Source organism: Pogoniulus pusillus, chromosome 25 (assembly GCF_015220805.1).
Source record: "Pogoniulus pusillus isolate bPogPus1 chromosome 25, bPogPus1.pri, whole genome shotgun sequence".
Lineage (NCBI taxonomy): Eukaryota > Metazoa > Chordata > Aves > Piciformes > Lybiidae > Pogoniulus > Pogoniulus pusillus.
In genome coordinates this window covers 18,542,561-18,569,752 of record NC_087288.1, presented here as the reverse complement: position 1 = coordinate 18,569,752, position 27,192 = coordinate 18,542,561, and the positions used below count along the sequence as shown (strand labels likewise).

The 27,192-nt window shown below is 52.9% G+C and overlaps 1 protein-coding gene across 5 annotated transcripts; it reads left to right on the top strand.

Moving 5' to 3' along the window:
- Window positions 1-1,815: 1,815 nt before the first annotated feature.
- SEC23B (SEC23 homolog B, COPII coat complex component) lies at window positions 1,816-26,652 on the top strand. Of its 5 annotated transcripts, none has more exons than XM_064164615.1 (20): window positions 1,816-1,909; window positions 3,724-3,959; window positions 5,122-5,179; window positions 5,994-6,080; window positions 6,274-6,510; window positions 6,875-6,969; window positions 7,688-7,832; window positions 8,294-8,452; window positions 10,022-10,137; window positions 13,523-13,646; window positions 15,571-15,651; window positions 16,984-17,073; window positions 18,263-18,369; window positions 19,061-19,214; window positions 20,514-20,591; window positions 21,059-21,220; window positions 21,527-21,613; window positions 23,831-23,986; window positions 24,500-24,565; window positions 26,202-26,652. In XM_064164615.1, the coding sequence occupies exons 2-20, from the start codon at window positions 3,739-3,741 to the stop codon at window positions 26,289-26,291; spliced, it is 2,313 nt and encodes a 770-aa protein (XP_064020685.1). In that variant the 5' UTR covers window positions 1,816-1,909; window positions 3,724-3,738; the 3' UTR covers window positions 26,292-26,652. The 5 variants fall into 5 exon arrangements, with proteins under 5 accessions (XP_064020685.1, XP_064020687.1, XP_064020686.1 ...); XM_064164617.1 differs by having other exon boundaries at window positions 1,866-1,884; XM_064164616.1 differs by lacking the exon at window positions 1,816-1,909 and adding an exon at window positions 1,910-1,929.
- Window positions 26,653-27,192: the final 540 nt, after the last annotated feature.

Below are 27,192 nucleotides of genomic sequence, written 5' to 3'. Positions count from 1 at the left end.
AAGGATAAGGGTTGGAAGGGACATCAAAAGATCATCTAGTCCAACCCCCCCTGCTAGAGCAGGGCCACCGAGACTAAGCTGCACAAGAACACATCCATGTAGATGTGGAACGCTGCCAGAGAAGGGAAGTCCATAGCCTCTCTGGGCAGCCTGGTCCGGTGCTCTGCCACCATCAAGAAGAAGAAATGTTTCCTTTGTCCACATGAATCCTCCGGTGTTACAGGTTGTGTTCACTGCCCCTTACCCTGTCCCTGGAACCAGTGAGAAGAGTCTGGTTCTGTTCTCTTGACCCCCCCCACGCTTTAGATAGTGATACACTATCATCTGATACACTGCATCAGGAATGGTGTGGCCAGCAGGAGCAGGGAGGTCATTCTGCCCCTGTACTCTGCACTGCTTAGACCACACCTTGAGTGCTGTGTTCAGTTCTGGGCCCCTCAGTTTAGGAGGGACATTGAGATGCTTGAGCGTGTCCAGAGAAGGGCGACGAGGCTGGGGAGAGGCCTTGAGCACAGCCCTACGAGGAGAGGCTGAGGGAGCTGGGATTGGTTAGCCTGGAGCAGAGGAGGCTCAGGGGAGACCTTATTGCTGTCTACAACTACCTGAGGGGAGGTTGTGGCCAGGAGGAGGTTGTGGCCAGGAGGAGGTTGCTCTCTTCTCTCAGGTGGCCAGCACCAGAACAAGAGGACACAGCCTCAGGCTGTGCCAGGGGAAATTTAGGCTGGAGGTGAGGAGAAAGTTCTTCCCTGAGAGAGTCATTGGACACTGGAATGGGCTGCCCGGGGAGGTGGTGGAGTCGCCGTCCCTGGAGCTGTTCAAGGCAGGACTGGACGTGGCACTTGGTGCCATGGTCTGGCCTTGAGCTCTGTGCTAAAGGGTTGGACTTAGATGATCTGTGAGGTCTCTTCCAACCCTGATGGTACTGTGATCCTGTGAGAAGATCCCCTCTCAGTCTGCTCTCCTTCAGGCTACACAGCCGCAGCTCGCAGCCTTTCCTCATAGGGTAGGTGTTAGAGTTCCCTCAGCACCTCTGGCTCTCTGCTGGGCTCTCTCCTGTCATCCTGGAACTGGACACGGGACTTCAGCTGTGGTCTCACCAGGACGGAGTACAGAGGGAGAAGAACCTCCCTTCACTTGCTGGCCACACTCTTCTTGATGCAGCCCAGGCTGCCATTGGCCTTCCTGGACAGGAGAGCACACTGCTGGCTCTCCAGGGGCCCTCTCTGCTGCGCTGCTTTTCCTGCAGGGTAAACCTCACCTGCACTGCTCCATGAGGCTGTTCTTCCCCAGGGCAGGACTCTACACTTGCCCTCGCTGAACTTCATGAGGTCCCCCCCTGCCCAGCTCTCTATCCCGCCTGTGTCGCACTGCATGGTGCTGGTCGAGTGCCAGCCACTCCTCTCAGTGTGCTACCACCAGCATCCGTCTTTGCCCAGGATCGCTCTCTGCTGACCATCACAGCGCCTTACAGCCGCCGTGCGCCCTCGAGGAAACGCTGGCCCCGTCCCGCAGCTCCCCAGCTTGTGCCAGCGCAGACAGACAGCGCCTTGCCCCCGCTCCGTGTTCAGCAGGGCGCCGCGCCTGTGTCCAGCGCAGCGCTGCGCCTGGCACCCTTGGCCACGATGGCCTCCCCGGCACCGCCGCCCGCCACGTCTGGTAAGGGCAAACCGCTCCCTTCCGAGCGCCGCGGGGGGGTGCCCTTAGTCAAAATGTCGGGCGCAGCCTCGCCAGGAGCAGGGCGGGGCGAGCTGCTGCCGCCATCCGGCTAGCGGCCACCGCCGGCGCTGAGCTGGCTCTGCCTCTGGCGCGGGGGCTGCTGGGACAGAGCGGCGGCGGCGCCTGCGGCTGTCAGCGGTGCGGTGCGGTGCGGTGCTGTGCGGCGAGGTGCTGTGCTGTGCTGTGCGGTGAGGTGCGGTGCTGTGCGGCGAGGTGCGATGCTGTGCGGCGAGGTGCGATGCTGTGCGGCGAGGTGCTGTGCGGTGCTGTGCGGTGAGGTGCGATGCTGTGCGGCGAGGTGCTGTGCGGTGCTGTGCGGGGCTGTGCGGTGCTGTGCAGTGCTGTGCGGTGAGGTGCGGCGCGGTGCGGTGAGGTGCTGTGCTGTGCGGTGCTGTGCGGCGAGGTGCGGTGCTGTGCGGTGAGGTGTGGTGCTGTGCGGCGAGGTGCGGTGCTGTGCGGTGAGGTGTGGTGCTGTGCGGCGAGGTGCGGTGCTGTGCGGTGAGGTGCGGTGCTGTGCGGTGAGGTGCGGTGCTGTGCGGCGAGGTGCGGTGCTGTGCGGCGAGGTGCGGTGCGGTGCTGTGCGATGCGGTGCTGTGCTGTGCGGTGAGGTGCTGTGCTGTGCGGTGCTGTGCGGTGCTGTGCGGCGAGGTGCGGTGTGGTACGGTGCTGTGCGGTGAGGTGCGGTGCTGTGCGGTGCTGTGCGGTGCTGTGCGGCGAGGTGCGGTGCTGTGCGTACGCCAAGGGGGTCGCTGCCAGTGGGGTCCTCATCAGTTCCCGTCCGCTGGGGTCGCCGTGGGGCTGGCAGTGTCCTTTGTGAAAGGAGGCTGAGGGCGGCGTTGGGTTCGTGAGGGGGCTAGAGAGAATGGTGGCGTCCCCTGTCAGGGGGCAGCTGGGAAGTCAGTGGTGTCCCTGCAGTGGAAGCGGGGGCGGCTCTGCGGTGTCCCCATGTGTGGAGGGCCCGAGGGGGCCTGTGATGTCCCCATATGAGAAGGTCACGAGGGGGGCGTCTGTGATACCCTCCTATGAGAAGGGCACGATGGGGGCGTCAGCGGTGGGGACCAGAGGTGGTCCCTATGGCTGCGTTAAGAATATGTGGTGTCCTCTGCATGCTTTCTTCTGCAGAGCTGAGGCTCTGAGGTGTCCCCTATAGCCCTGCTAAGAAGCAGAAGCATCACCTGTAGCACTAATGGAAGGAGTGAGAGTCAGCAGTGTAGCCTATAGCAGATCCTCTGTGGATTCTGGAGTACTACCATTACCTCTCTGCTGAGGCTTTGCAGGTGTCCATCCTTTCCTGGACCTCCCTCCTTCAGGCATGGGCCCTGGTGATCACTGGGACCAGGGCTGGAGGGGTTAAGGCACCTGATGCTGAAATGGTCCCCACCACTGACGCCCTCCTCTTGCCATTTGCAAGCAGGTCAGGCTGGCAGACTGAATTTCTTCCTAACATTGAGTCTACCTCTGTCCTCTTTCAGCTTAAAGCCATTGCCCCTTGTCCTATCACTACAAACCCTTGTAAGAAGACTGCCCCAGCTTATTGTGGGCTCCTTTCAGATATTGGAAGGCTGCTGTAAAGTCTTCCTGGAGCCTTCTCTTCTCCAGGCTGAACAGCCCCAACTTTTGACAAGCAGCCTGTCCCCACAGGAGAGGTGCTCCAGCCCTCTGACGATCTTTGTGGCCCTCCTCTGGATCAGGGGGTCCAACAGTTTGATGCCCTTCTTGTGTTGGGGGCATCAGAGCTCCAGCTGGGGTCTCAGAGGAGCAGACCAGAGGATAAGAATCATCTCCCTCGTCCTGCTGGTCACACTTTTGATGCAGCCTAGGACAGGGTTGGCCTTCTGGGCTGCCAGCCCAGACTCAGCTGATAATGGGATGAATTAATTCTTAAGGTATTGCCTTTCCCCTGCAATTCCTTGTGTCTGCAGGTAGTTGGTCTACTGCCTGCCTTTGCAGTACTGTTGTCCACCTGGGAGGTGGCTGCTGGACCGTGTATTGCTTATGTCCCTTCAGGGCTCCTGCAGTCCCATGGCGACGTTCCTGGAGTTCATCCGGCAAAACGAGGAGCGTGACGGAGTGCGCTTCAGCTGGAACGTGTGGCCCTCCAGCAGGCTGGAGGCCACAAGGATGGTTGTGCCCCTGGCCTGTCTTCTGACCCCGCTGAAGGAGCGCCTCGACCTGCCTCCTGTGCAGTATGAGCCGGTGCTTTGTAGCAGGCTGACCTGCAAAGCGGTGCTCAACCCGCTCTGGTATGGATTTCTGGGCTGGGGGTGTTAAGAGGAGCTGGACAGTTTTTGTCTGAGCTTCAGTACTTCTCCTTTTTCTCTGCCTGCTGCCTGGCAACCTCTTCCGTTCAGACACGGTGGGTTTGTTAACATGAATGCCAGCCTGTCACTAGAGCTGCCAGAAACAGAGAAGAGAGGGAGAAGCCTTTGGGCAGGCTGTCGGGGCAGAGGTGATGTGGAAATGGCCAGGGAGTGTTGTGGTAACGGCCAAGCCTAAACCAAACAAAGCTGCTGATTATACTCCTGTTGCTCTCTGAGCTGTAATGGTCACTCATTTCCTGCTTCCTCCAGGCCCTGCTGCTTGGTGGTCAGTTCCAGCAGGAGAAGCAAGGTTTGCTTTTGGGTTGCGCTCAGAATGTAAGAAGCATAATCTCAGTCCCACAGTCATGTGATGATCTCAAGGCTGAGAAAAGCAGGCAAAGCCAGCAGGAGGTGAAGCCTGTGAAGGGCGAGCATGGCCAGGCAGTTAGTTACAGGATGTTGGAATGGGCTGAGAAGAGTAAACTCTGCGGGGCAGGGAGCAGCTTGTTTGTTCAGTGTTCACACAGGATCTGGATGAACGGCTCCTGTTGCTCTGTGACTGCAGTACTTGTGTGCCACAGCTGCACAAACAATAAGCAGACCAAGATAAGTCCAAGTGCAGTGAAAGAATGACTAGACTCAACTCTTTGTCTGCCAGAGAGATCTCAGAGGGCTGTCAGAGGCCTCAAAGTATCAGGGCTGGATGAGGTATTAACTTTTTGGCAATGAAAGAGTTTGAGTTGCCATTCACTTTGGAGTGCCTGATAGTCTGTTACTTCCTCAGTGCTGTGAACCAGTGTAGATGATGACAGAATTGTTTTGGTTGGAGAAGGCCTCTTAAGGTCAAGTCCAGCCACCAGCTCAGCACCACTATGCCCATTGATCCACGTTCCAGAGTGCCACGTCCACCATGAACACCTCTGGGGATAGTGACTCCACCACCTCCTTGGGCAGCCTGTTCCAATGCCTGACCACTCTTGCAGGAGAGAAATCTTTCCTAATCTTCAACCTAAACTTCTCCTGGCACAATTTCTGGCCATGGTGGTGAAGCTGCAGTGTAAAATTGCTCCTGCAATTATACTAACTGCTCACCTTCCTGTTGCAGCCAGGTTGACTACCGAGCCAAGCTCTGGGCTTGTAATTTCTGCTTCCAGAGAAACCAGGTACGTTGGAAACAGCTTCAGCCCTTCCATCTTCTCAGTGAACATTTTATTGTTGACCTCCCCTGGCTAAGAAAGTTAAGCATGAATTCCACTTTCCCTTGGCTCTTTTCTCTTGCTGAACCTAGGCCAGAGGACTGGAACATCTGCCTTACAAGGAGAGGCTGAGACACCTGGGGCTGTTTAGCCTGGAGAACAGACTGGGGAGGGATCTTATCAATGGCTAAAGGGTGGAGGAAAAGACGATGGAGACGGATTCTTGCCAGTGGTGTCCAGTGACAGGGCAAGGGACAGTGGGCACAAACTGCAACCCAGAGGAGAAAAGTTCTTCCCTCTGAGGGTACAGAGTGCTGGCCCAAGCTGCCCAGAGAGGTTTTGGAGTCACCATCTCTGGAGGCATTCCAAGCCTGTCTGGCTGTATTCCTGTGTGGTTTAACTCTAGGTGATCCTGCTGTAGCAGGGGGGTTGGACTAGATGATCTTCAGAGGTCTCTTCCAACCCCTACCATTCATAGAATCATAGAATCAACCAGGTTGGAAGAGACCTCCAAGATCATCCAGTCCAACCTATCACCCAGCCCTAACCAATCAACCAGACCATGGCACTAAGTGCCTCAGCCAGGCTTTTCTTGAAGACCCCCAGGGACAGTGCCTCCACCACCTCCCTGGGCAGCCCATTCCAATGCCAATCACTCTCTCTGTGAAGAACTTCTTCCTAATATCCAGCCTAGACCTCCCCTGGCACAACTTGAGACTCTGAGAGCTCTGCATTTCTGTCCTGCAACTTCCTTGTCCTAACTTTCCGTTCTCTTGTTCAGTTCCCTCCAGCATATGCAGGCATCTCTGAAGTCAGTCAGCCGGCAGAGCTCATGCCTCAGTTCTCAACAATCGAATATGTAGTGCAGGTAAATGAGTCCCAGGCAAGTCTGGAGCCCCCTAGAACGGCCTCGTTTTTGCTGATTGTATGTCAGATTTGCACAAGGTAATGCAAAGAAGCAGCATTTCTGCAGGGTGCTCCAGGTGGGCTTCCTCTGTCCCTGGGCTGGATGCCCTGTGCAGTGGGAGCTGGCCGAGTCAGTCCATCTCTCCTCACAACAGCGAGGTCCGCAGACGCCGCTGATCTTCCTGTACGTGGTTGACACATGCTTGGAAGAGGAGGACTTGCAGGCGCTGAAGGAGTCCCTCCAGATGTCCCTGAGCCTGCTTCCTGCTGATGCTCTGCTGGGGCTCATCACTTTCGGGAGAATGGTCCAGGTGCACGAGCTGAGCTGTGAGGGGATCTCCAAAAGCTACGTGTTTAGGGGCACAAAGGAACTGACAGCTAAGCAAATCCAGGTATCTTCTGCCATCTCCTAGGCCAGGGGCTTGTTCCTCTTGGCTCCACTGACACCATTGCTGGTGCTGGGCACTCAGGAAGGAAGAAGGGCTCAGTGCTCTTAACCCTTAGCCTGTTTCTTTCCCCGTATCTGTCCTGTCCTTTGTAAATTCCTTGGGAACCTGTCTAAGAGAAGAGTTTGTGCATGTCACAGGTTGGATGCATTGATCCATTCCTTATGAGAGGGCAAAGATTAATAATCTCACAGGCTGTCATGTGTTTAATGCTGCAGTATTGCAGGCCTCTGGGTACAGTAACAGCAAGAGGTATGTTTAGTATTTGAACAGCACAGCTCCTCTGCCTCTTCTTTGCTTTTTCCTTTAGGATATGCTTGGGCTTTCAAGCCCAGCTGTTCCCATTCAACAGGGAAGACCTCTTCAAAGTCCAGACCAGCCTGGTTATTCAGTTATTTCAAGCAGGTCAGTTGCAGCAGCACTGCAGGAGAGCTGTATTTGCTTCTGTGAATGCAGCTTTCTCTTTCACAGCTCCTCTTTTCAATCTCTTGTACCTTTTGGGAGACTAAATCATCAGTGAAGCTCTTTCCTCTGCTTTATTTGACTTTGCCTTCTTGTCAGTTCTTTGATGTGTTGGTCAGTTTGGGGGTTTTTTAATGTTTCACAGCCCTATTGTCATGGGAAGTTTGGATCACAGGACGCATCAGGTTGGAAGGGACCCTCAAAAATCATCTTGTTCAGCCCCCCTGCAATGAGCAGGGACATCTCCAACTAGATCAGGTTGCTCAGGGCCCCATCAAGTTTCACCTTGAATATCTCCAAGGATGGGGTTGCCACCACATCTCCAGGCAACCTGTTCCAGTATTTTGCCCCCCTCATTGTGAAGAAATTCCTCCTAATGTCCGACCTAAATCTACCCTGCTGTAGTTTCAAAGCATTGCCTACCTTCCTATACCCACAGGCTGCTGTAAACAGTCCCTCCCCAGCCTTCCTGTAGGCCCCCCTCAGAATGCTGCTGTAAGGTCTCCTCAGAGCCTTCTTACATCCCTGGATGTAAAAAGGGAACGTGTGATGTGAGGTTTTCCTTCTGACCCTGAGTGCAGTTTCTGTGTGCTGTGAGCAGCAAGGCACTTTCAGTCTTCTCTAAACTCACAGGGAACCATTTCATTTGGATTTTTTGCAGGTTTCTGCAGCCAGTACATAAGATTGACATGAATTTAACAGACCTGCTTGGAGAGCTGCAGAGAGACCCATGGCCAGTGACCCAGGGAAAGAGGCCTTTACGCTCCACTGGAATAGCTCTTTCAATTGCTGTTGGCTTACTGGAGGTATTCTTGGTGCTCTTTTCTGGGATGAGCTGGGCCAAGTAAGCACCTGGCAGACTTTGCAGGTGCCAGTCCAGCCTGTGTCTGTGGCCCAGTTAGGTTGGGCTGCAGAGGTGGTAATTTCTCTCTGCTGGCATTCGAGATGGTGTAGTTTACACCTCAGTGGCCAAACCTGCAGGTGTTTAAAGGGCTCTGGTTCTTGTGTGTATCGCCATGTGCTGCTGGGTGCACTGAGTTTATCTCAGGGTCATCTAAGAAGTAAAAAGGACAGAAACTGCTTGTTTCCTGTTCTGAAGCCCTGAAACTTGGTGTGGCTTCAGTCTGAAGTTGAGTGCTGTGGCTGCCAGGAAATGCATTGCTGTTTATCAAGGTGGCTTCTAGCATCGAAGCCTTTGAGTCTCCTTTTTATTCTTTTCCCTTGTGTTTACCTCTCTCTCTGATACAAATCTTCGTGTTTATTGTAGGGTACATTTCCAAACACGGGGGCCAGAATAATGCTGTTTACAGGGGGGCCACCCACACAAGGACCAGGCATGGTAGTAGGAGATGAACTGAAAACACCCATCCGTTCTTGGCACGACATAGAGAAGGACAACGCCAGGTTCACGAAGAAGGCCACCAAAGTAGGTGCTAGTGCTTGCTGGCTGTGTTTACAGACAGAACCTGAGCAGATCCAGAGGAAGGCCACAAAGATGATCAGAGGGCTGGATTGCTTCCTCTGTGGGGACAGGCTGTGAGAGTTGGGACTGTTCAGCCTGGAGAATGAAGGCTCCAGGGAGACCCTATAGAGGCTTTCCAGTACCTGAAGGGGCCTACAGGAAATCTGGGGAGGGACTTTTTACAAGGGCTTGTAGTGACAGGATGAGGGGGAATGGTTTTAAGCTGGAAGAGGGGAGATTTAGACTGGAGGTTAGGAAGCAGTTCTTCCAGTGAGGGTTGTGAGAGCCTGGAACAGGTTCCTCAGGGAGGCTGTGGGTGCCTCCTCGCTGTGGAGGCATTGGACAGGCTCTTGAGCAGTCTGATCTAGTGGAAGGTGTCCTTGCTCATGGCATGAGGGCTGGAACTAGGAGGCTTTTAAAATCCCTTCCAACCCAAACTATTCTATGATGGTGATAAATACTGTGTCAGAGCCCTAAATGAGGAGGAGAAAGGACATAACACAAACTTTCACATACTGCTTTGTTGACAGCTGCCCAATGTCCTTCTCCAGGGAACAAACATACTCCATTCTCTTGCTGTGGGAACAGCTTGTCCAGATATTTGCATGGCTGTTCTCAAGTGCCTGAACCTCTTGTGTATATTAAATTGTGAGAATGGTTGAGGGAAACCTCATCTGGAATGCTGCATCCAATTCTGGGCTCCCCAGTTCAAGAAGGACAAGGAACTAGTGGAGAGAGATGAGTGCAGAGTAGAAGGGCAGAATCACCTCCCCAGTCCTGATGGTCACATTTCTTTTGATGCAGCTGAGGACACAGTTGCCCTTTTGAGCTGCAAGTGCACATTGCTGGCTTATGTTGAGTTTTTCATCAGCTGACACCCCCAAGTCCTCCTCCTCGAGACTGCTCTCAAGCCACTCCTCACCCAGCTTATAGTTGTGCTTGGGATTGCCCTGACCCAGGTGCAGAACCTTGCATTTGGCCTTGTTGAACTTCATGAGGTTGGCATGGGCCCACCTTTTAAGCCTGTCCAGGTCCCTGTGTATGGCATCCCTGCCCTCCAGCGTGTCAGCCAGGTCACACAGCTTGGTGTCATCCACAGACTTGCTGAGGGTGGCTCAGTCCCTCTGTCCATGTTGCTGACAAAGTTATTAAACAGCACCGGTCCCAGTACCACCCCCTGAGGTTTGCCACTCACTGCTGGCCTCCATTTGGACACTGAGCCGTCGACCACAACTCTGAGTGCAGCCCTTCAGGCAATCCCTTATCCAGTGAGGGGTCTATCCCTCAGATCCATGTTTCTCCAGCTTGGGAACCAGGATGTCATGTGTGAGAGCTTCACACTCTTTCCACAAGTCCAGGCAGATGAGATCGGTCACTCATCCAGGGCTGCTGTACCCCCTCCGTGGCTGTTCAGTTCCCATGGCAGCAGTGCTTGCTTGGTTGGCACCTCGTGTTTGCCGTGCTGGCCTCGGCTGAAGAGCAGCAGAGGAGTGCCCTGCCGGAGCGCCCTGAGCGCCCTGTCTGTCTCCCCAGCACTATGAGAGCCTGGCTCACCGCGCCGCAGCCAGCGGGCACTGCATCGACATCTACGCCTGCGCCCTGGACCAGACTGGGCTGCTGGAGATGAAGTGCTGTGCCAACCTCACTGGGTATGTTTCCTAGCAGGACAGCACAAAGCTGGCACCTGTGGTTTTTGGTTTTTTCAGGAGAAACCAGTGGAGAAAGCAGTGAGTTTTACTGCCAGGGCCAAAGGGTGAGCTTTTGGTTCTTGTGCTTCTAAACTGTGGTTTGAATTTGCCAGGAAGTGCTCCATGGCAAACCTCTCCTGATCCCAGCCTCCATTTCTGAAGTCTCAAAGCAGCACGTGAGTTAGCACTGCTGGTAGGACACCTGCTTTCAGAGAGCTATTCTAAGGCATGGCATGGTGCAACATGTGTTTTGCAAGTGGCTTCTTGCCTCCCTGGGGGCAAGTATCCTTTCCAGAGTCTCTGGGATAGAAATGCTGAGCTTGGTGGCCTGTGCATGATCAAATTGTCATCAGAAGAGTGTAATGGTTAGAAGCCTTCCCTTTGCTGGGAAAAGACTGTTTAAAAGGGTTTGTAGTGGTAGGGCAAGGGGCAATGGTTTGAGACTAGAGCAGGGTAGATTTAGAATGGAAATAATGAGAAAGATCTTTACAATGAGGGTGGTGAAGTACTGGAACAGGTTGCCCAGAGAGGTGGTGGAGGCTCCATCCCTGGAGACATTCAAGGTCTATTACAGTATCACAGTATCATCAGGGTTGGAAGAGACCTCACAGATCATCAAGTCCAACCCTTTACCACAGAGCTCAAGGCTAGACCATGGCACCAAGTGCCACGTCCAACCTTGCCTTGAAGTGCCCCAGGGACGGCGACTCCACCACCTCCCCGGGCAGCCCATTCCAGTGTCCAGGTCAGCGCTGATGGGGCCTTGAACAACCTGATCTAGTTGGAGATGTCCCTGCAGGGGAATTGGACAAGATGAGCTTTGAGGGTCCCTTCTACTCTAATACATTCTGTGAGTGTAGGGGACAGATTTTCTCTGCTTAACAGCTCACTTGTGCTTTCTCCAGGGATTCTTGGCTTCCCTGGAGCTAGTTTTAAGTGGCATGTCTTAAGGGGTAAATGTCTGTTCCATGTGACTGAAAATGTTAGAGTCTCTGTGAGGAAGGCTGTGTGCTAAACTGGGCCCTTTGGAGACCCCACACGTCTGCACGGCCATTAAAATCAGCCCTGCCTGGTTTCCTTGGTATGCTGGGTGAGAAACTGGCTGGGTGGCCAGGCCAAAACAGTAGTGGAGAATGGAACTAAATCGAGTTGGTCACAAGTGGTGTTCCCCAGGGCTCAGTACTGGGGCCAGTTCTCTGTAATATGATGGATGAGGGAGTTGAGTGCACTCCCTGTAAGTTTGCAGATGACACCAAGTTGGGACAGTGTTGATCTGCTTGAGGATAGGAAAGCTCAGCAGAAGGCCCTGGACAGGCTGGATTGAAGGGCTGAGGCAAATGGGCTGAGATTCAGCAAGAACAAGTGCCAGATCCTGTACTTGGATCACAACAAGCCCATGAAGCTTGGAGCTGGAAAGGTGTCCAGCAGGGAGAGACCTGTGGATGTTGATCGACTGCTGGGTGAAGATGAGTCAGTAGGTGCCCAGGTGGCCAAGAAGGCCAACAACATCCTGGCCTGGATCAGGAATCATGTGGCCAGCAGGACCAGGGAATGAACTGTCCTGTACTTGACACAGCTGAGGCGAAACCTTGAGTACTGGGTTCACTTTGGGATTCTCACTCCAAGAAAGAGACTGAGATACTGGAGCAAGTCCAGAGAAGGGCAAAGAGCTGGTGAAAAGCCTGGAGAACAGGTCTGGCGAGGAGTGGCTGAGGGAACTGGGACTGTTCAGTCTGGAGAACAAGAGGCTGAGGGGAGACCTGGCTCACTACAACTCTCTGAAGTGAAAGGAGGTTGGAGCCAGGGGGACGTTGGTCTCCCAAGGCAGAAGTGACAGAGGAGAGGAAATGGACTCAAGTTGCACCAGGAGAGTTCTAGGTGGGAGATAAGAAGAAACTTCTTGACTGAAAGGGTTCTGAAGCACTGGAGTAGGCTCTCCAAGGAGGTGGTTGAATTGCCATGCATGGAGGTGTTTAAAGCAGGCAGAGATGTGGTGCTGAGGGACGCGGTTTAGCGCCAGCCTTAGTAGAGTTAGAGAATGGTCTGATACAAAGTTTTCTGACCAAAAATGGTTCTGTGGTTCTGAGGTTTGAGCAAATTCAAGGTGTTAGTAAGTTGTCACACAATGCTCAGTGAGCAGAAGAGAGATTGTTTGCCCCTTTGGTTGCATTTCAAAGCTCTATCTGATCAGCTCTGGGTTTACCAAGGCACAGCACAGAGCCATGCACCCGTGCAGGCTGAGCAGAGCTGTGTCCTGAGCTGGGATCTATCTAACTGCTGGAACAGGAGCATTTTCAACAACTAAACAGGTTGCAAGAAAGAGGGTTGATTGAGAAGGCAAAGCTGGCAAAGATGGAGCATTACAGACTGGTAGGAATTGAGAGGGACCTCTGGAGATGGAGTTCAACCCCTCTGCTGGGGCAGGTTCACCTGGGACAGGTCACACAGGAACATATCCAGGTGGGTTTTTAATGTCTCCAGAGATTCTCTCTCTCTGGACAGCCTGTTCCAGGGCTCTGCCACCCTCAGAGTAAAGAAGTTTCTCCTCATGTTTAGATGAAACTTCTTATCACAGTATCACCAAGGTTGGAAGAGACCTCATAGATCATCAAGTCCAACCCTTTACCACAGAGCTCAAGGCCAGACCATGGCACCAAGTGCCACGTCCAACCCTGCCTTGAACAGCTCCAGGGACGGCGACTCCACCACCTCCCCGGGCAGCCCATTCCAGTGTCCAATGACTCTCTCAGGGAAGAACTTTCTCCTCACCTCCAGCCTAAATCTCCCCAGGCGTAGCTTGAGGCTGTGTCCTCTTGTTCTGGTGCTGGCCACCTGAGAGAAGAGAGCAACCTCCTCCTGGCTACAACCTCCCCTCAGGTAGTTGTTCAAGTTTGTGCCAGTTACCCCTTGTCCTATCACTGGGGGCTACTGGCAAAAGACTGCTCCCATCCTCCTGACCCACTTCTCTAAGTATTTCTCTCAGGCTTCTCTTTCCAGACTAAAAAGACCTAACTCTCTTGGTTTTCCTCATCAGAGGGATGTTCCAGTCCCCTCAGCATTCTCGTAGCCCTTTTCTCTACCCTCTCCAGCAAGTCCCTGTCCTTCTGGCACCAGCTTGCCCAGAAGTGGATGCATTACCTTGCCTGGCTTTGGAGGAGCTGTGCATGAGCCCGTGCTCCCTGACGTGACTTGTGCCCCACGCCAAGGCATGCTGTCATACCGCCGCTGCGTGTGCTTGCATGTCTGAGAGCTGCAGGGACAGACCCTTGCTGCTTTACTTCTGCTTCCCACTTGTTCGTGGTCCCTCGGGTATCCTTTAATCCTTTCTGGGTTTTTCTCTTCCCAGAGGACACATGGTGATGGGAGACTCCTTCAACACTTCTCTCTTCAAGCAGACCTTCCAGCGGGTGTTCAGCAAAGGGTTCAACGGGGAATTTCGGATGGCCTTTGGTGCGAGTTTGGAGGTGAAGGTGAGAGGCTGGTTTCACTGCACAGCAGTGATGAGGCAATGCAAGCGCTGCTCACAGCATCACAGAACACTAGGTGCTGGAAGAGACCTCTGCAGATTGAGTCCAGCCACCCTGCCAGAGCAGGATCACCTGAAGCAGATCACATAGGAACACATTCCTGTGGGCTTTGAAAGTCTCCAGAGCCTGACCTCAGTGCCAGGCAAGGTCATGGAACAGGTCATCTTGAGTGCCATCACACAGCACCTACAGGATGGCCAAGGGATCAGGCCCAGCCAGCAGGGGTTTAGGAAGGGCAGGTCCTGCCTAACCAACCTGATCTCCTTTTATGATCAGGTTCCTGCCTGGTGAGTGTGGGGCAGGCTGTGGATGGAGTCTGCCTGGACTGCAGAAAAGCCTTTGACACAGTCTGCCACAAAAAGCTCCTGGCCAAGCTGGCAGCTTGTGGCTTGCACAGATTCACTCTGTGCTGGGTTAAGAACCGGCTGGAAGGCCAGGCCCAGAGAGTGGTGGTGAATGGTGCCACACCCAGCTGGCAGCTGTCACTAGTGGTGTTCCCCAAGGATCAGTGCTGGGCCCAGTCCTGTTCAACATCTTTACTGATGACCTGGACGAGGGGATTGAGTCCAGCACCAGTAAGTTTGCAGATGACACCAAGCTAGGAGCAGCTGTGGAGCTGTTGGAGGGTAGCAGAGCCCTGCAGAGGGACCTAGGCAGGCTGGATGGGTGGGCAGAGGCCAATGGGATGAGATTGAACAAGGCCAAGTGCAGGGTTCTGCACTTTGGCCACAACAACCCCAAGCAGCACTACAGGCTGGGGACAGAGTGGCTGAGAGCAGCCAGGAAGAAAGGGACAGCGAGATTGAGGAGACCCTCAGCAAGTTTTCTGATGAGACTAAGCTGTGTGGTGTGGTTGATAGGACTGAAGGATGAGATGTCATCCAGAGGAACCTGGACATGCTAGAGAGGTGGGCCTAGAAGAACAATACCAGGTTCAATAAGGCTAAGTGCAGGGTCCTGCACCTAGGTCAGGGTAATCCTAGATATCAGTCCAGGCTGGCAGACAATCAGATTGAGAGCAGCCCTGCAGAAAAGGACTTGCAGGTACTGGTGCATGGCAAGCTGGCCATGAGCCATCAATGGGCACTTGCAGCCCAGAAGGACAGTTGGATCTTGGGCTGCATCAAAAGAGGTATGACCAGCAGACTGAGAGAGGTGATACTGCCACTGCACTCTGGTGAGACCTCACCTGGAATACTGTGTGCAGCTCGAGGACCCCGACACAGGAAGGATGTGGACCTGCCGGAGCAGGTCCAGAGAAGGGCCACAGAGATGATCAGAGCTGGAGCCCTTCTCCTATGCAGACAGGCTGAGAGAGTTGAGGTTGTTCAGCCTGGAGAAGAGAAGGGTCTGGGAAGACCTTGTAGCAGCATTTTGATACCTGAAGGGTACCTACAGGAAAGTTGGGAAAGGGTTTAGAAGGGCCTGTAGTGATAGGATGAGGAGCAAGGGTTTGAAACCAGAGTGGGAGGAGACTTAGGTTGGACGTAAGGAAGAAGTTCTTCACAGCAAGGGTGGTGAAATACTGGCACAGGTTTCCAGAGGTGTGCTGGAGGCCCCATCCCTGGAGGGATGCAAGGTCAGCCTCGATGGGGCTCCCAGCAGTCTGATCTACTGGGAGATGTCGCTGCTTACTGCAGGGGGCTTGGACAAGGTGACCTTTGAGTGTCCCTTCTACCCAGCACGTTCTGTGATGGGGGAAGGTGCTCAAGAGGCTTTCCTTGCCAGCTGTGCGCACGCAGTGCTGCTGAAAGCTGAGCAGCTGTGCAGCCTGCCTGTGCTCTGTTTGACTGACTTGATTTAGAAAACGAAGAAGTTTGCTTTTTAATGTCTGCTCTGCATTTCTTTTCTGGTAACCTTTTTCTAGACATCGAGGGAGCTGAAGGTGGCAGGAGCTGTGGGACCCTGCGTGTCGCTGAACGCCAGAGGGCCCTGCGTCTCAGAGAATGTGAGTTGCTGCCCTGGATAAGACTCGAATGAGGAACCAAACAGTGGCACAGAGCTTCTGTCTAGACCTCCAGCTCAGATAGATGTCAGGGTTGTCAAGGAGAGGAACAGTTTGGAAACATTCCAAGGGAAGCACAGTCTCTTCTGGAAGGAGCTCTTTCCCCATCCTGCTGCCCTTTAATGGTATGGCCTTTGGTAACTTCATTCACAGCAGAGAAGTAAGAGATGTAGAATCACATTTGGAAGGGACCTCCAAAGGTCATCTGGTCCCACCCCCTCTGCAGTAAGCAGGGGCATTCTCAACTAGATCAGGTTGCCCAGAGCCCTGTCGAGCCTCGCCATGAATACCTCCAGGGATGGGGCCTCCAGCACACCTCTGGAAACCTGTTTCAGTATCTCACCACCCTTAACTGTGAAGAAGTTCTTCCTTATGTCCATCCTAAATCTCCCCCTGCTCTACTTTCAAACCATTGTTACTCATCCTGTCACTGCAGGCCTTTGTAAGCAGTGTCTGTCCAAGGAAGAGAGCCTGAAGTAACCTGTACCTCTGAGCAGAATTTAATACAAGCTTGCCTTACAGAACCAGAGAATGGTGTGGCTTGGAAGGGACCTCTGGAGATCATCTAGCTCAAGCCCCCTGCCCAAGCAGGTTCACCTAGATCAGGTTGCCTAGCATTACAAAGCCTCCAGAGAAGGAGACTCTGCAACCTCTCTGGGCAGCTCTTCCAGTGCTCCACTACCCTCAAAAGCAAAGAAGTTTATCCTCAGGTTTAAATGAAACATGAGCAAGTCCTACCTGAGTCTTCTCCAGGCTGAGGAGTGCCAGCTCTCTCAGGCTCTCCTCATAAGAGAGACTGAGACATAAGAGAGACACCTCAGTGTCACCTGATCATCTTTATGGCCTTCTGCTGGACTCTCTCCAGTAATTCTCTGCCTCCCTTGAACTGGGGAGCCCAGAACTGGACCCCAAAGACCTTTGGCCTTCTGGGCCGTGAGTGTGCATTGCTGGCTCACGACAAACCTGTCCACCAGCACTCCCACATCTTTCTCCACAGAGCAGCTTTGCAGCAGGGCATCCCCTCGCCTTTTCTGGTGCAGGTTATTCCTGCCCAGGTGCAGGACTCTACATTTTACTGAGCTTCTCGAGGTTCCCCCCTGCCCAGCTCTGCAGGCCTGGCTGAGTGGCAGCAGTGCCTGATGGGGTGTTGTCACCAAGCCTGCTGAGGGACCACTCTGTGCCTCCACCCAGGTTACTGGTGGAAGTACTGAACAAGACTGCTTACGGTGCAGCTGCTGGGTACAAAAGTGCTGCTTTCTCTTCTGTTCTCTGCAGGAGCTTGGAATTGGAGGAACATCTCAGTGGAAAATGTGTAGTCTGGATCCCAGCACAACTTTGGCCATTTACTTTGAAGTAGTAAATCAGGTCAGTCCTGCCCCCTTTGTTGGCTTTGGTCATCTGTTTTACACTCTATAAACATCTTGTTTTCTACAGGGACAAAACAAATGCACTGGCAACTGGTTGTGTTGTGTCAAACAAGGAATCTCAGAGGTTGTTTTCCTAAACTGCCTGCTCGTTTGGTTCTGTACAAAACCTGTGTTCTTTCCCTGTCTTCTTTAAATTTCTCCTTTAACAAAGAGCAAATTGTCTTCTTCCCAGTAGGTGCTGGATGAATTCCTTCCAATTCCTGGAGAATTTGTACTCCAAGTTGCAATGACTTGGTGGCTTAGAAGTACCCTTTGCCTGGAGGAATCATAGAATGATTTGGGTGGAAGGGGTCTTAAAGATCATTTACTTCTAACTCCCTTGCCAAGGGCAGGGACACCTCCCACTGGACCAGATTGCTCAAGGCCCTGTCCAACATGGCCTTGAACACTTCCAGGGAGGGGGCATCCACAACTTCCCTGGGAAACCTGTGCCAGTGCCTCACCACCCTCAGTGGAAAGAATTTATTCCTAATATCCAGTCTGAGTCTCCCCTCTTTCAGCTTACATCCATTTCCTCTTTTCTTACCACTGCAAGCCCTTGAAAAAAGTCCCTTCCCAGTCCTCAACAGTTTGATGATGTCTTTCTTGTGTTGGGGGCCCCAGAACTGGATACAGTACTCCAGATGAGATCTTGTGAGAGCAGAGTAGAGGAGCAGAGTCACCTCCCTCGTCCTGCTGGGCACACTTCTTTTGATGCAGCCCAGGACACAGGTGGCCTTCTGGGCTGCAAGCACAGGAGTTTCTGAGCATGTGGCAGCAAAAAACTAGGAAGGGTGCCCCAGAGGAACTTCAGTGTGTGTAAGTCTCTTCTCCCTTGTGTGCCCTTGTTCCTTTTGGGAATAGGACGGTCATCTTGGGGACAAACCTCCTATTGGCATTCCTATGTTGACTGCAAGAGGTGACAAGTTGTTGCCATCCTTTGAGGAACACATCCAATACTAAATCTGCCCAGTACCCCTGATGCTGTGGGCTGCTGGAAAACCACTTCCAGCCATGGCTGTCTTCTCTGGTCCGACTCTAGCTTGTGCTTGTGCTGTGCTTGCTGAGTGGCTGCCCTGGCCTGCTCTGCAGTGCAGAGTCAGGGCAAAGCCAGCCTGTTCTGAAGGCTTGCCTTGTTTTGCTTGCAGCACAACGCACCAGTGCCTCAGGGAGGCAGAGGGGCAGTGCAGTTTGTGACTCAGTATCAACACTCCAGTATGCAGAAACGCATTCGTGTCACCACCATAGCCAGAAAGTGAGTATCTCAGGCTGGGGCTGGGGCAGGATTCTGGTCTCTGCTGGGGCTTTTCTGGCTTTTACTGCCATGCATTCATTGTAGAGTGTTTTGGCAGAGGGAGGATGAATCTGGTTTGGGTTTTCACAGAATGGTAGGGGGTTGGAAGTGGTCTCTGAAGGTCATGTAGTACAAGCCTCCTGCTAGGGCAGGATCACCTAGAATAAATCACACATGAACAGGGCAGGTGGTTTCGAAATGCCTCTGGAAATGGAGACTCCACAGCCTCTCTGGGCAGCCTGCTCCAGTGCTCTGCCACCTTCAAAGGGAAGAGTTTTTTCCTTCTGTTCCCGTGGAGCCTTCTGTGTTCCAGTTTGTGTTCACTGCCCTTTTTCCTGTCCCTGAACACCACTGAGAAGACACTCTGGGTATCTGGCCCTTTAGATATTGATCAGCATGAACGAGATGCTTCCTCAGTCTCTTCTTCAGCCTACACAGCCCCAGTTCTCTCATCCTCTCCTTGTAAGGTAGATGCTTCACTCCCCTCAGCATCTTAGTGGCTCTCAGATGACTGTGTCCAGCAGTTCCTTGTCCTTCTTGAACTTGGGAGCCTAGATTTGGATGAAGTATGTCAGAGGCCTTACCAGGCCAGAGCAGAGGAGGAGTTTTGCTGAGGAATGCACATAGCACTAACTCTTTACTAACCCTCTAGCTGGGCAGATGCACAGAGTCAGCTCCAGCACATAGAAGCTGCGTTTGACCAGGAAGCAGCTGCTGTGCTGATGGCACGACTGGGAGTGCACAGAGCTGAGTCTGAGGAGGGACCTGATGTTCTGCGGTGGTTGGACAGACAGCTGATCAGACTGGTAAGACCAACAGGCTGCAGACTTGAGCTTTAGTAAACCTGGCCTTTGAAAAAGGGAAGCAGTGTTCTTTTCCCACACTGACCTGCTTCATTTGTGCTCTGATCAGAGCTGTTGCACACAGCACCTCCAGAGCTGCTGTGAGCAGCAAATCTGGGAGGGGATAGGTAGACATCCTTCACGCTGGAAGAAGTGAGAGTGAAACACAGGCTAATGGGTGGGTAGGGGCCTCTGGCCAGCTTTGAAGTCAGTCTGTCTGTCTGTCTTTCTTGACTGGGCTGGATCACCTGGTTGCCCTGCACGTGCTGAGTATTGGCACTCAAGATGATCTTCTCCATGACCTTCCTTGGCACCAAGATGAGACTGACACAGGGCCAGTATCAAACAAAGATCTGAGCAGCAGAGCACAATAATTTCACCACCCTTGCTGTGCAGTCAGTTAAAGAGCCAAACCCACTGATGCTCCTGATTTGCAGTGGGCAGCTGGTGAGGTGCCAGGCTGCTGCTGTTCTGGAGGGGAGCAGGTTGCTGCAGAAGTGGCTCAGGGAATGGCAGAATGGTTTGGGTTGGAAAGGATCTCCAATGGTCATCCAGTCCAACCCTCCCTCCAGTAAGCAGGGTCAGCCTCAACTAGATCAGGTGGCCCAAAGCCCTGTCAAGCTTCACCTTGAATATCTGCAGGGATATGGAGCCTCAACTGCTTCCCTGGGCAACCTGCTCCACCACCCTCACGGCGCAGAACTTTTCCCTACAATCCAATCTCAGTCTGCTCTGCTCTGCTTTGCAGCCTTTGTCCCTTGTCCTGTCACTGCAGGCCTTTGCAAACAATCTTTCTACATCCTTCTTGTAGACCCCCTTCAGGTACTGGAAGGCTGCTGCTGGCTCTCCCCGGAGCCTTCTCTTCTCCTGGCTGACTAACCCCAGCTCCCTCAGCCTGTCATACCACACAGAGCAGCTTAAGTGTAGTGTAGTACCCTGAATTAATGGTAAAACCTTTGGGTGGTACTAAAAATAGTTTCCTTCATTCTTAGATCATTTCACACCTCTATGTGAAACTGAGTGAAGAGATCAGAACATCCTTCTCATTCCACTAAGACACAGCAATGACTCACAGAGCCTGTAGATTGTGTGCTACTTGTTGTTGTCACGTTCATGTCTTGGGAGTTTTGCTTGAAAACAACCAAAAGATCATTCCTTAACAAAACCCCCAAAGCAAAAACCAACCAACCAGAGCCAAAACCTTAATTCTTTAAAGCAGAAAAGGCAGAGACATAACCAAAGTATCTGTTTCACTTCCAACAGTGCCAGAAATTTGGCCAGTACAACAAAGATGATCCCAACTCCTTCAGGTTGTCAGAATCATTTTCTCTGTATCCCCAGGTAAGAATTGCACTTCCTACAGCCATGATAGAAGTGTAGAAGGGTGAGGGAGAATGATGGTGAAATATCTCAGATTGTTCATCAGGTTCAAGAGGAAGTGAGCAGATTCTTTTTCATTTGGTGGGTTCAGTGCCACAAATGGCTGATGAGGGAAGAACTCGGTGGAGTTAACAATCATAGAATGGATTTGTTGGGAGGGACCTTAAAGATTAGCTAGTCCCAACCCCCTGTCTCGGGCAGGGACACCTCCCACCAGACCAGCTTGTTGAAGACCCAACCTGGCCTTGAACATCTCCAGGGATGGGGCATCCACAGCCTCCCTGGGCAACCCCTCCCAGTGTCTCGCCACTCGAGGGGGGGACTCTTCTTTTTCCTTCCAAAGCAGTCAGTATTCAGAAAGATGAGACTGGGGTGGAGAAGTTTTGGCAGCACACTGACTTTTGTCTTCTCTCACCTTTCTGGTGCAGTTCATGTTCCACCTGCGGCGCTCCCCATTCCTGCAGGTCTTCAATAACAGCCCAGATGAATCCTCTTATTACCGTCACCACTTTGCTAGGCAAGAGCTCAGCCACTCTCTCACCATGATCCAGCCCATCCTCTATGCATATTCCTTCCATGGACCTCCTGAGGTGAGTCCCTGTGTAAGAGCAAGAGCAGGATGGATCCAAATGAATGTTCATCAGAGCAGCACTGTTCCAGCACAGAGACCTCAGCTCTGTATCTGTAAGCGAGGTGATTATTAAAGGAGGAGATGAGACAAGCTGTTATGTCTGCAGGAGCTTGCAGCTTTGATTAGAAACAAACCCAACACAAAACCAAACACCAGCAAAACCCACCCCAAAACAGCCTCCCCAGCCCACCATACCAAGCCATGAGATGGCTTTTGGCCAACCATGAAGATTAACACTAACTTCTTTGGCTTTTATCTTTCCCAGCCAGTGCTTCTGGACAGCAGCAGCATTCTCCCTGACAGAATCCTACTGATGGATACTTTCTTCCAGATAGTTATCTACCTTGGTGAGGTACAGTGAAACAGGTTCTCTTTCTCTCTTTGCATTCCCTCCCTCCTGCCATGCAGCATCACTGCCAGTATCAAGTAAAGTGTTTGCAGAGCCCACCTTAGCACAGTGGCATCATCTGCATGCTGCCAGGTTTAAGACAGTGTCCTACTGTCCTCAGGATGTGTTCTCCACTGAGTAACATTTCTCATGGTAGCTTGGCAGTGAATGTGGTCCCATACCATGCCTGGAAAAAGGCCAGGGAAGCTTGAGACTAAGCAGAGCAGTTTGATTTCAGACACTGGGTGTCGTTAGCAGCCACTCCTGTGTCGTGTTTGTCGTGGCTGAGCTAAGTGCCCAGGTTTATGTCACTATCCAGACTTGCCTTTCCAGTGCCTCTTCACTTTGCAGGCCTGGAGAGCTGTATTTCAGTCTTGTCAGGCTTTGTGATAGAGCTGGAGAACAGAAATGCTGTGAGACACAGAGCAGTTATGGGGTGAGGGTGAAGAGGCAGCTGCATTTCACTCCTTTCTCCGCAATCTCCCTGTTCTTTGCCTGTTTCTTTTTTCCCCTCCTATCCTTTCTAGTCCTGCTGGGGAGGGCCCTTCAACCAGTTTCTGTTAAACATGCCATCAGGTGGGAGGAGTTGAAACAAACTCATCTTCACAGAATGGTGGGGGTTGGAAGGGACCTCTGAAGACGACCTAGTCCAGCTCCCCTGCTAAAGCAGGTTCACCTAGAGCAGCTTGCCCAGGATTGCATCCAGGTGGGTTTGGAATCTCTCCAGAGAAGGAGACTCCACCATCTCTGTGAGCAGGCCTGGTCTGGTGCTCCAGCACCCTCACAGTAAAGAAGTACTTTCTTGGGTTGAAGTGAAAGCTCCTGCGCCCTACTTTGTGTCCATTGCCTCGTGTCCTGTCACTGGGTGGCACTGCAAAGAGTCTGTCCCCATCCCAGTGACCCTTACTCTTCAGATACTGATAAGATACCCTCTCACTCTTCTCTTCTCCAGGCTAAACAGCCCCAGGTCTCTCAGCTTCTCCTTGCAAGAGAGATGCTCTCCTAATCATCTCAGTGGCTCTCTGCTGGACTCTTTCTGGCAGTTCCCTGTCTCTCTCGACCTGGGGAGCCCAGATCTGGATGCAATACTCTGGGCGTGGCCCCAGCAGTGCAGAAGAGAGGAGGACAAGAACCTCCCTCGACCTGCCAGTCACACTTGGTTTATGATCAAACATTCCATTGGTGAAACCTTTATGGGGAGGCCTTTTAGGTCTTCCCTTGGGTTTGAATTAACTCATGTCACTGATACTTAACAACTGCTGTTAGAAGGCCTGAGGCTGGGCATGAGTTGCATGGAACTGTAGAGTAGGGATCTCTAGAGATCATGGAGTGCCAGAGCAGGATGTCCTAGGGCAGGGTGCACAGGAAGGCAGCGCAGGAGACGCCGCAGAGCAGGAGGCAGCAGAGCTCTCTCTGGGCAGCCTGTTGCAGGGCTCTGTCACGCTGGCAGTGAGGAAGTGTCTCCTCGTGTGGAGGCAGAACTCTCTGTGCTGGGACCTGTGTCTGTGTTGGCACAGGCTGAAGATGACTCTCACTGAGTAGTTCTTGCACAGACTGCTGCCAGTTTCTGTGTCAAGTGCCTGATCTTCAGTTCAGGGACAGAAACCAGTTCTGGGCCTCTCGCTAGAAGAAAGACACCGAGGGCCAAAGAAGGGCAGTGAAGCTGGTGAAGGGTCCAGAGAACAGGTCTGGTGAGGAGCAGCTGAGAGAGCTGGGTTTGTTTGGGGAAAAGGAGGCTGAGCAGAGACTTTCTCCCTCTCTACAACTCCCTGAAAGGTTGGAGTGAGGTAGGGCTTGCTCTCCTTCCTAGTAACAAGCAGTAGGACATGGCCTCAAGTTGCAGCAAGGGAGTTTTATGTTGGGTATTAGAAGGGTTCTCAGACACTGGATTAGGCTCTCCGGGGAGATGGTTGAATCCCTGTCCCTGGAGGGGTTCAAAAACCCACACAGACAGAGCACTGTGGGGCATGGTTTGGTGGACATGGTGGCATTGTGTTGGCAGTTGGACTTGATCTGGGAGGTCTTTTCCAGCCTTTATGCTTCTGTGAAGTGCCAGAGTGACACAAACCTGCATTTGCCCTGCCCCGGCAGCAGCAGCCGATGGAGCATTCTGCTGCCTGCAGGTTAGAAAGGGTTTTGCTGACATCTCTGCCTTCATCTCCTGTCTTGCCCTGCCAACAGACCATTGCACAGTGGCAGAAAGCTGGCTACCAAGACATGCCTGAATATGAACACTTCCAGCACCTGCTGCAGGCCCCACTGGATGATGCCCAGGAGCTCTTGCAGACCAGATTCCCAATGCCCCGTTACATCCACACGGAGCACGGGGGCAGTCAGGTGAGGAGGGCTGCCAAGGGCCTCTTTCTGCCCTTGAAGGAATAGCTGCCCCTGGAAGGATGCTTCTGGCAGTGATGATTTACAGAGCTCTCAAGAGCTTTTTTCATAAGCCCATCACTTGCTTTTGAAATCTGAGAAAGGGAAAACCCCAACAAGAGCAAAGCAACCAAAAACCCCTCCTTATATGTCTTTTTGTTCCCCAAGGAGTGGGAAAAGAGGTGACTTGGCCTAAGGCAGGGAGCACAGTCAGGCTGTGCTAAATATTGACCCTCTGTTGCTTTACTCTCTAATGCCCAAGTGAGGACACAAAGCAGCTCCTCCTCTTGCTCAGCCTGCAGCTGCCAGCTGTCTGTGCAGCATGGCTGTTCCCAGGCTTGACACCTGTGCAAGTTCAATGAGCAGCTTGCTTGCAAAAGCAGAGGAGCATCCCACTTGTGCACCTAGGCAGGTCTGGAGGGAGCTGGCAGCTCTCCCATTCTGCAGAACCATTTCACTAATGTTTTGTCTTCGCAGGCTCGGTTCCTCTTGTCTAAAGTGAACCCTTCTCAGACCCACAACAGCCTCTACACGTGGGGACAGGTAAGCAGTGGAGCAGCTCCTCAGGTGTGCAGTGTCCATTCCCCTGTTTGTCTGTGCAGCAGTGGCTGTGTGTTCAGCTCACGGCCACAAGTGGTGTGCTCAGTCCTGGGCCCCTCGCTACAGGAGGGACATTGAGGTCCTGGAGCATGAGCAGACAAGAAGGGCAAAGAGGCTGGTGAAGGGCCTAGATCACAGGGCCTATGAGGAGCAGTTGAGGGAGCTGAGCTTGTTCAGTCTGGGGCAGAGGAGGCTGAGGGGAGACCTTGCTCTCTACCACTCTCTGAAGGGAGGTTGGAGCGAGGAGGGGGCAGCCTCTTGGCCTTGGTGTCAAGCGACAGGAGCAGAGGAAATAGTTCCAAGCTCAGCAGGGGAGGCTCAGGCTGTGTTAGGAAATATTCCTTCACTGAAATGGTCCTCAAGCCCTGGAGGGCAGTGGTGCAGTCACCATCCCTGGAGGTGTTTAAGCAGTGTGTGGAGCTGGTGCTTGGAGACATGGCTGAGTGCTGACCCCTCAGTGCTGGGTCAGAGCTGGGCTGGGAGATCTTCGAGGTCTCTTCCAGTGGGATGTGCTCTGTGAGTCTGTGCAAGCCTTGCAGTGCTGTGTGGTGCAGGGCAGCGAGGTGCTGCTGTGTGCCAGAGGGTCTGAGATGGAATTATCAGCTGAGACCTGGGCTGACCCTGCCGTGGCAGAGGGATTGGACTGGGAGAGCTTTTGAGGCTCATTCCAACCACTAATGTTCTGTGCCTCTGTGATGCCATTTGCCCTCTTGGCCACAAGGGCACATTGCTGTCTCGGGGGTAGCTGACTGTCCACTGGGGCTGTAAGGTCTTTCTCCATGGAGCTGCTGTCCAGCAGGACATGCCCTGGTTGGGACTGGTGCCTGCTGTGCTTCCTGCCCCGGTGCAGGACTCTGCGCTTGTCCTTGCTGAACTTGGCCCAGCTCTGCAGCCTGCCCAGGTCTCGCTGGATGGCAGCAGCACTGCCCAGGGCATCAGCCCCCCCTGCAGCAGTTCAGCTTGCACTAGAGGACAGCATCAGTGCTGCTGCCAGAAAGTGGCACCTTTCCATTAGATAGCTGCACTCTGCAGGAGAACCATAGAATCAGAAGGGCCTGGGTTGGAAGGGGCTCTAGAGGTCATCTACTCCAACCTCCTGGCCACGGGCAGGGCCTGCTTCTCCACTAGATTTGGTTGCTCAGGCTCCGACCCAACCTGGCCTTGAACACCTCCAGGGAGGAGGCATTCCCAAGCACTCTGGGCAAATGATTCCAGAGTCTCTCCACCCTCATACCAAAGAACTTCTTCCTAAGATCCAGTCTAAACCTACTGTCCCTCAGCTTAAGACCATTCCCCCTTGTCCTGTAGATGCCCTTATGAAAGTCCCTCTGTGGCCTTCTGCAGGATCCCTTCTGATACTGGGAGGCAGCTCTAAGTTCCACTGGGAGGCTTCTCTTCCCCAGGCTGAACACCTCCATCCCCTCCTCAGCCTATGCTCAAAGCAGAGGTGCTGCAGCCCTTGGATCAGCCTCGCTTGAACAAAAAGAGGTGGTTGACTCAGTAGGCAGTTAGCACACAGCACTCACAGTTCCCAGGCTTACCAATGTGCTGGGCTGACTGTTTGTTTGTTCTGGTGCAGGAACCTGGAGCTCCCATCCTGACAGATGATGTCAGTCTCCAGGTATTCATGGACCACCTGAAAAAGCTGGCGGTGTCGAGCGCATCCTGACGTGGGGGAGATCAAGAGCACCACAGGCATGACGTGGATCATGCTGATAACACAGGGGGGGCAACTTCTACACATTTCCTTCTCTCTCTCTTTCCAGGCTGAGGCTCTTAAGTATTCAATGAAATACATATCCAGGGGGAGTTTTTTACTTGGCCCTTCCGGATGTTAATTTATTTGTACTCCTTTTTCTGTGCGTATTCTGTTTGCTTTTTGCATACCTTCTGAGGAGGGCTAAGAGGTGTTTTGCCCCACCTAGATTTTAACAATCTTTAAGCCTCATTTTTAATGTTGAATGTTTTAAAAATGGTGTCTGTTGGAAACCAGGGCCTGGATTAGTGAGAAATAAACCTGGGTAGGAGCACTGCTGTTTAGTGATATCCTCTCTTCAGGTGGCTGTGCCAGGGACTTGGCCTATCCTGCTGTTGGCCAAGAAGGCCACCAACATCCTGGCCTGTATGAGGAATAGGGTGGCCAGCAGGACCAGGAAAGGGCTTGTCCCCCTGTACTCAGCATGGGTCAGGGTGCACCTCAGGACAAGAAGGGCACTGAGGTGCTGCAGCGTGCCCAAGAAGGGTAACAAAGCTGGGGAAGGGTCTGGAGAACAGGTCTGGTGAGGCGTGGCTGAGGGAACTGGGGCTGTTTAGCCTGGAGAAGAGGCTGAGGGGAGACCTCACTCTCTACGACTCCCTGAAGGGAGGTTTCAGCCAAGTGGGTGCTGCTTTTTTCTCTGTAGTAACCAGGGATAGGATGAGAGGAAATGGCATCAGGATGCACCAGGGTAAGACTGGGTTAGAGGTTAATAGGTTAGGAAAAACTGCTTTGCTGCAAGAGCCATCAGGCACCAGCAGGGAGGTGGTGAAGTTTCCGTGGCTGGAGCTCTGTAAAAGACACAGAGATGTGC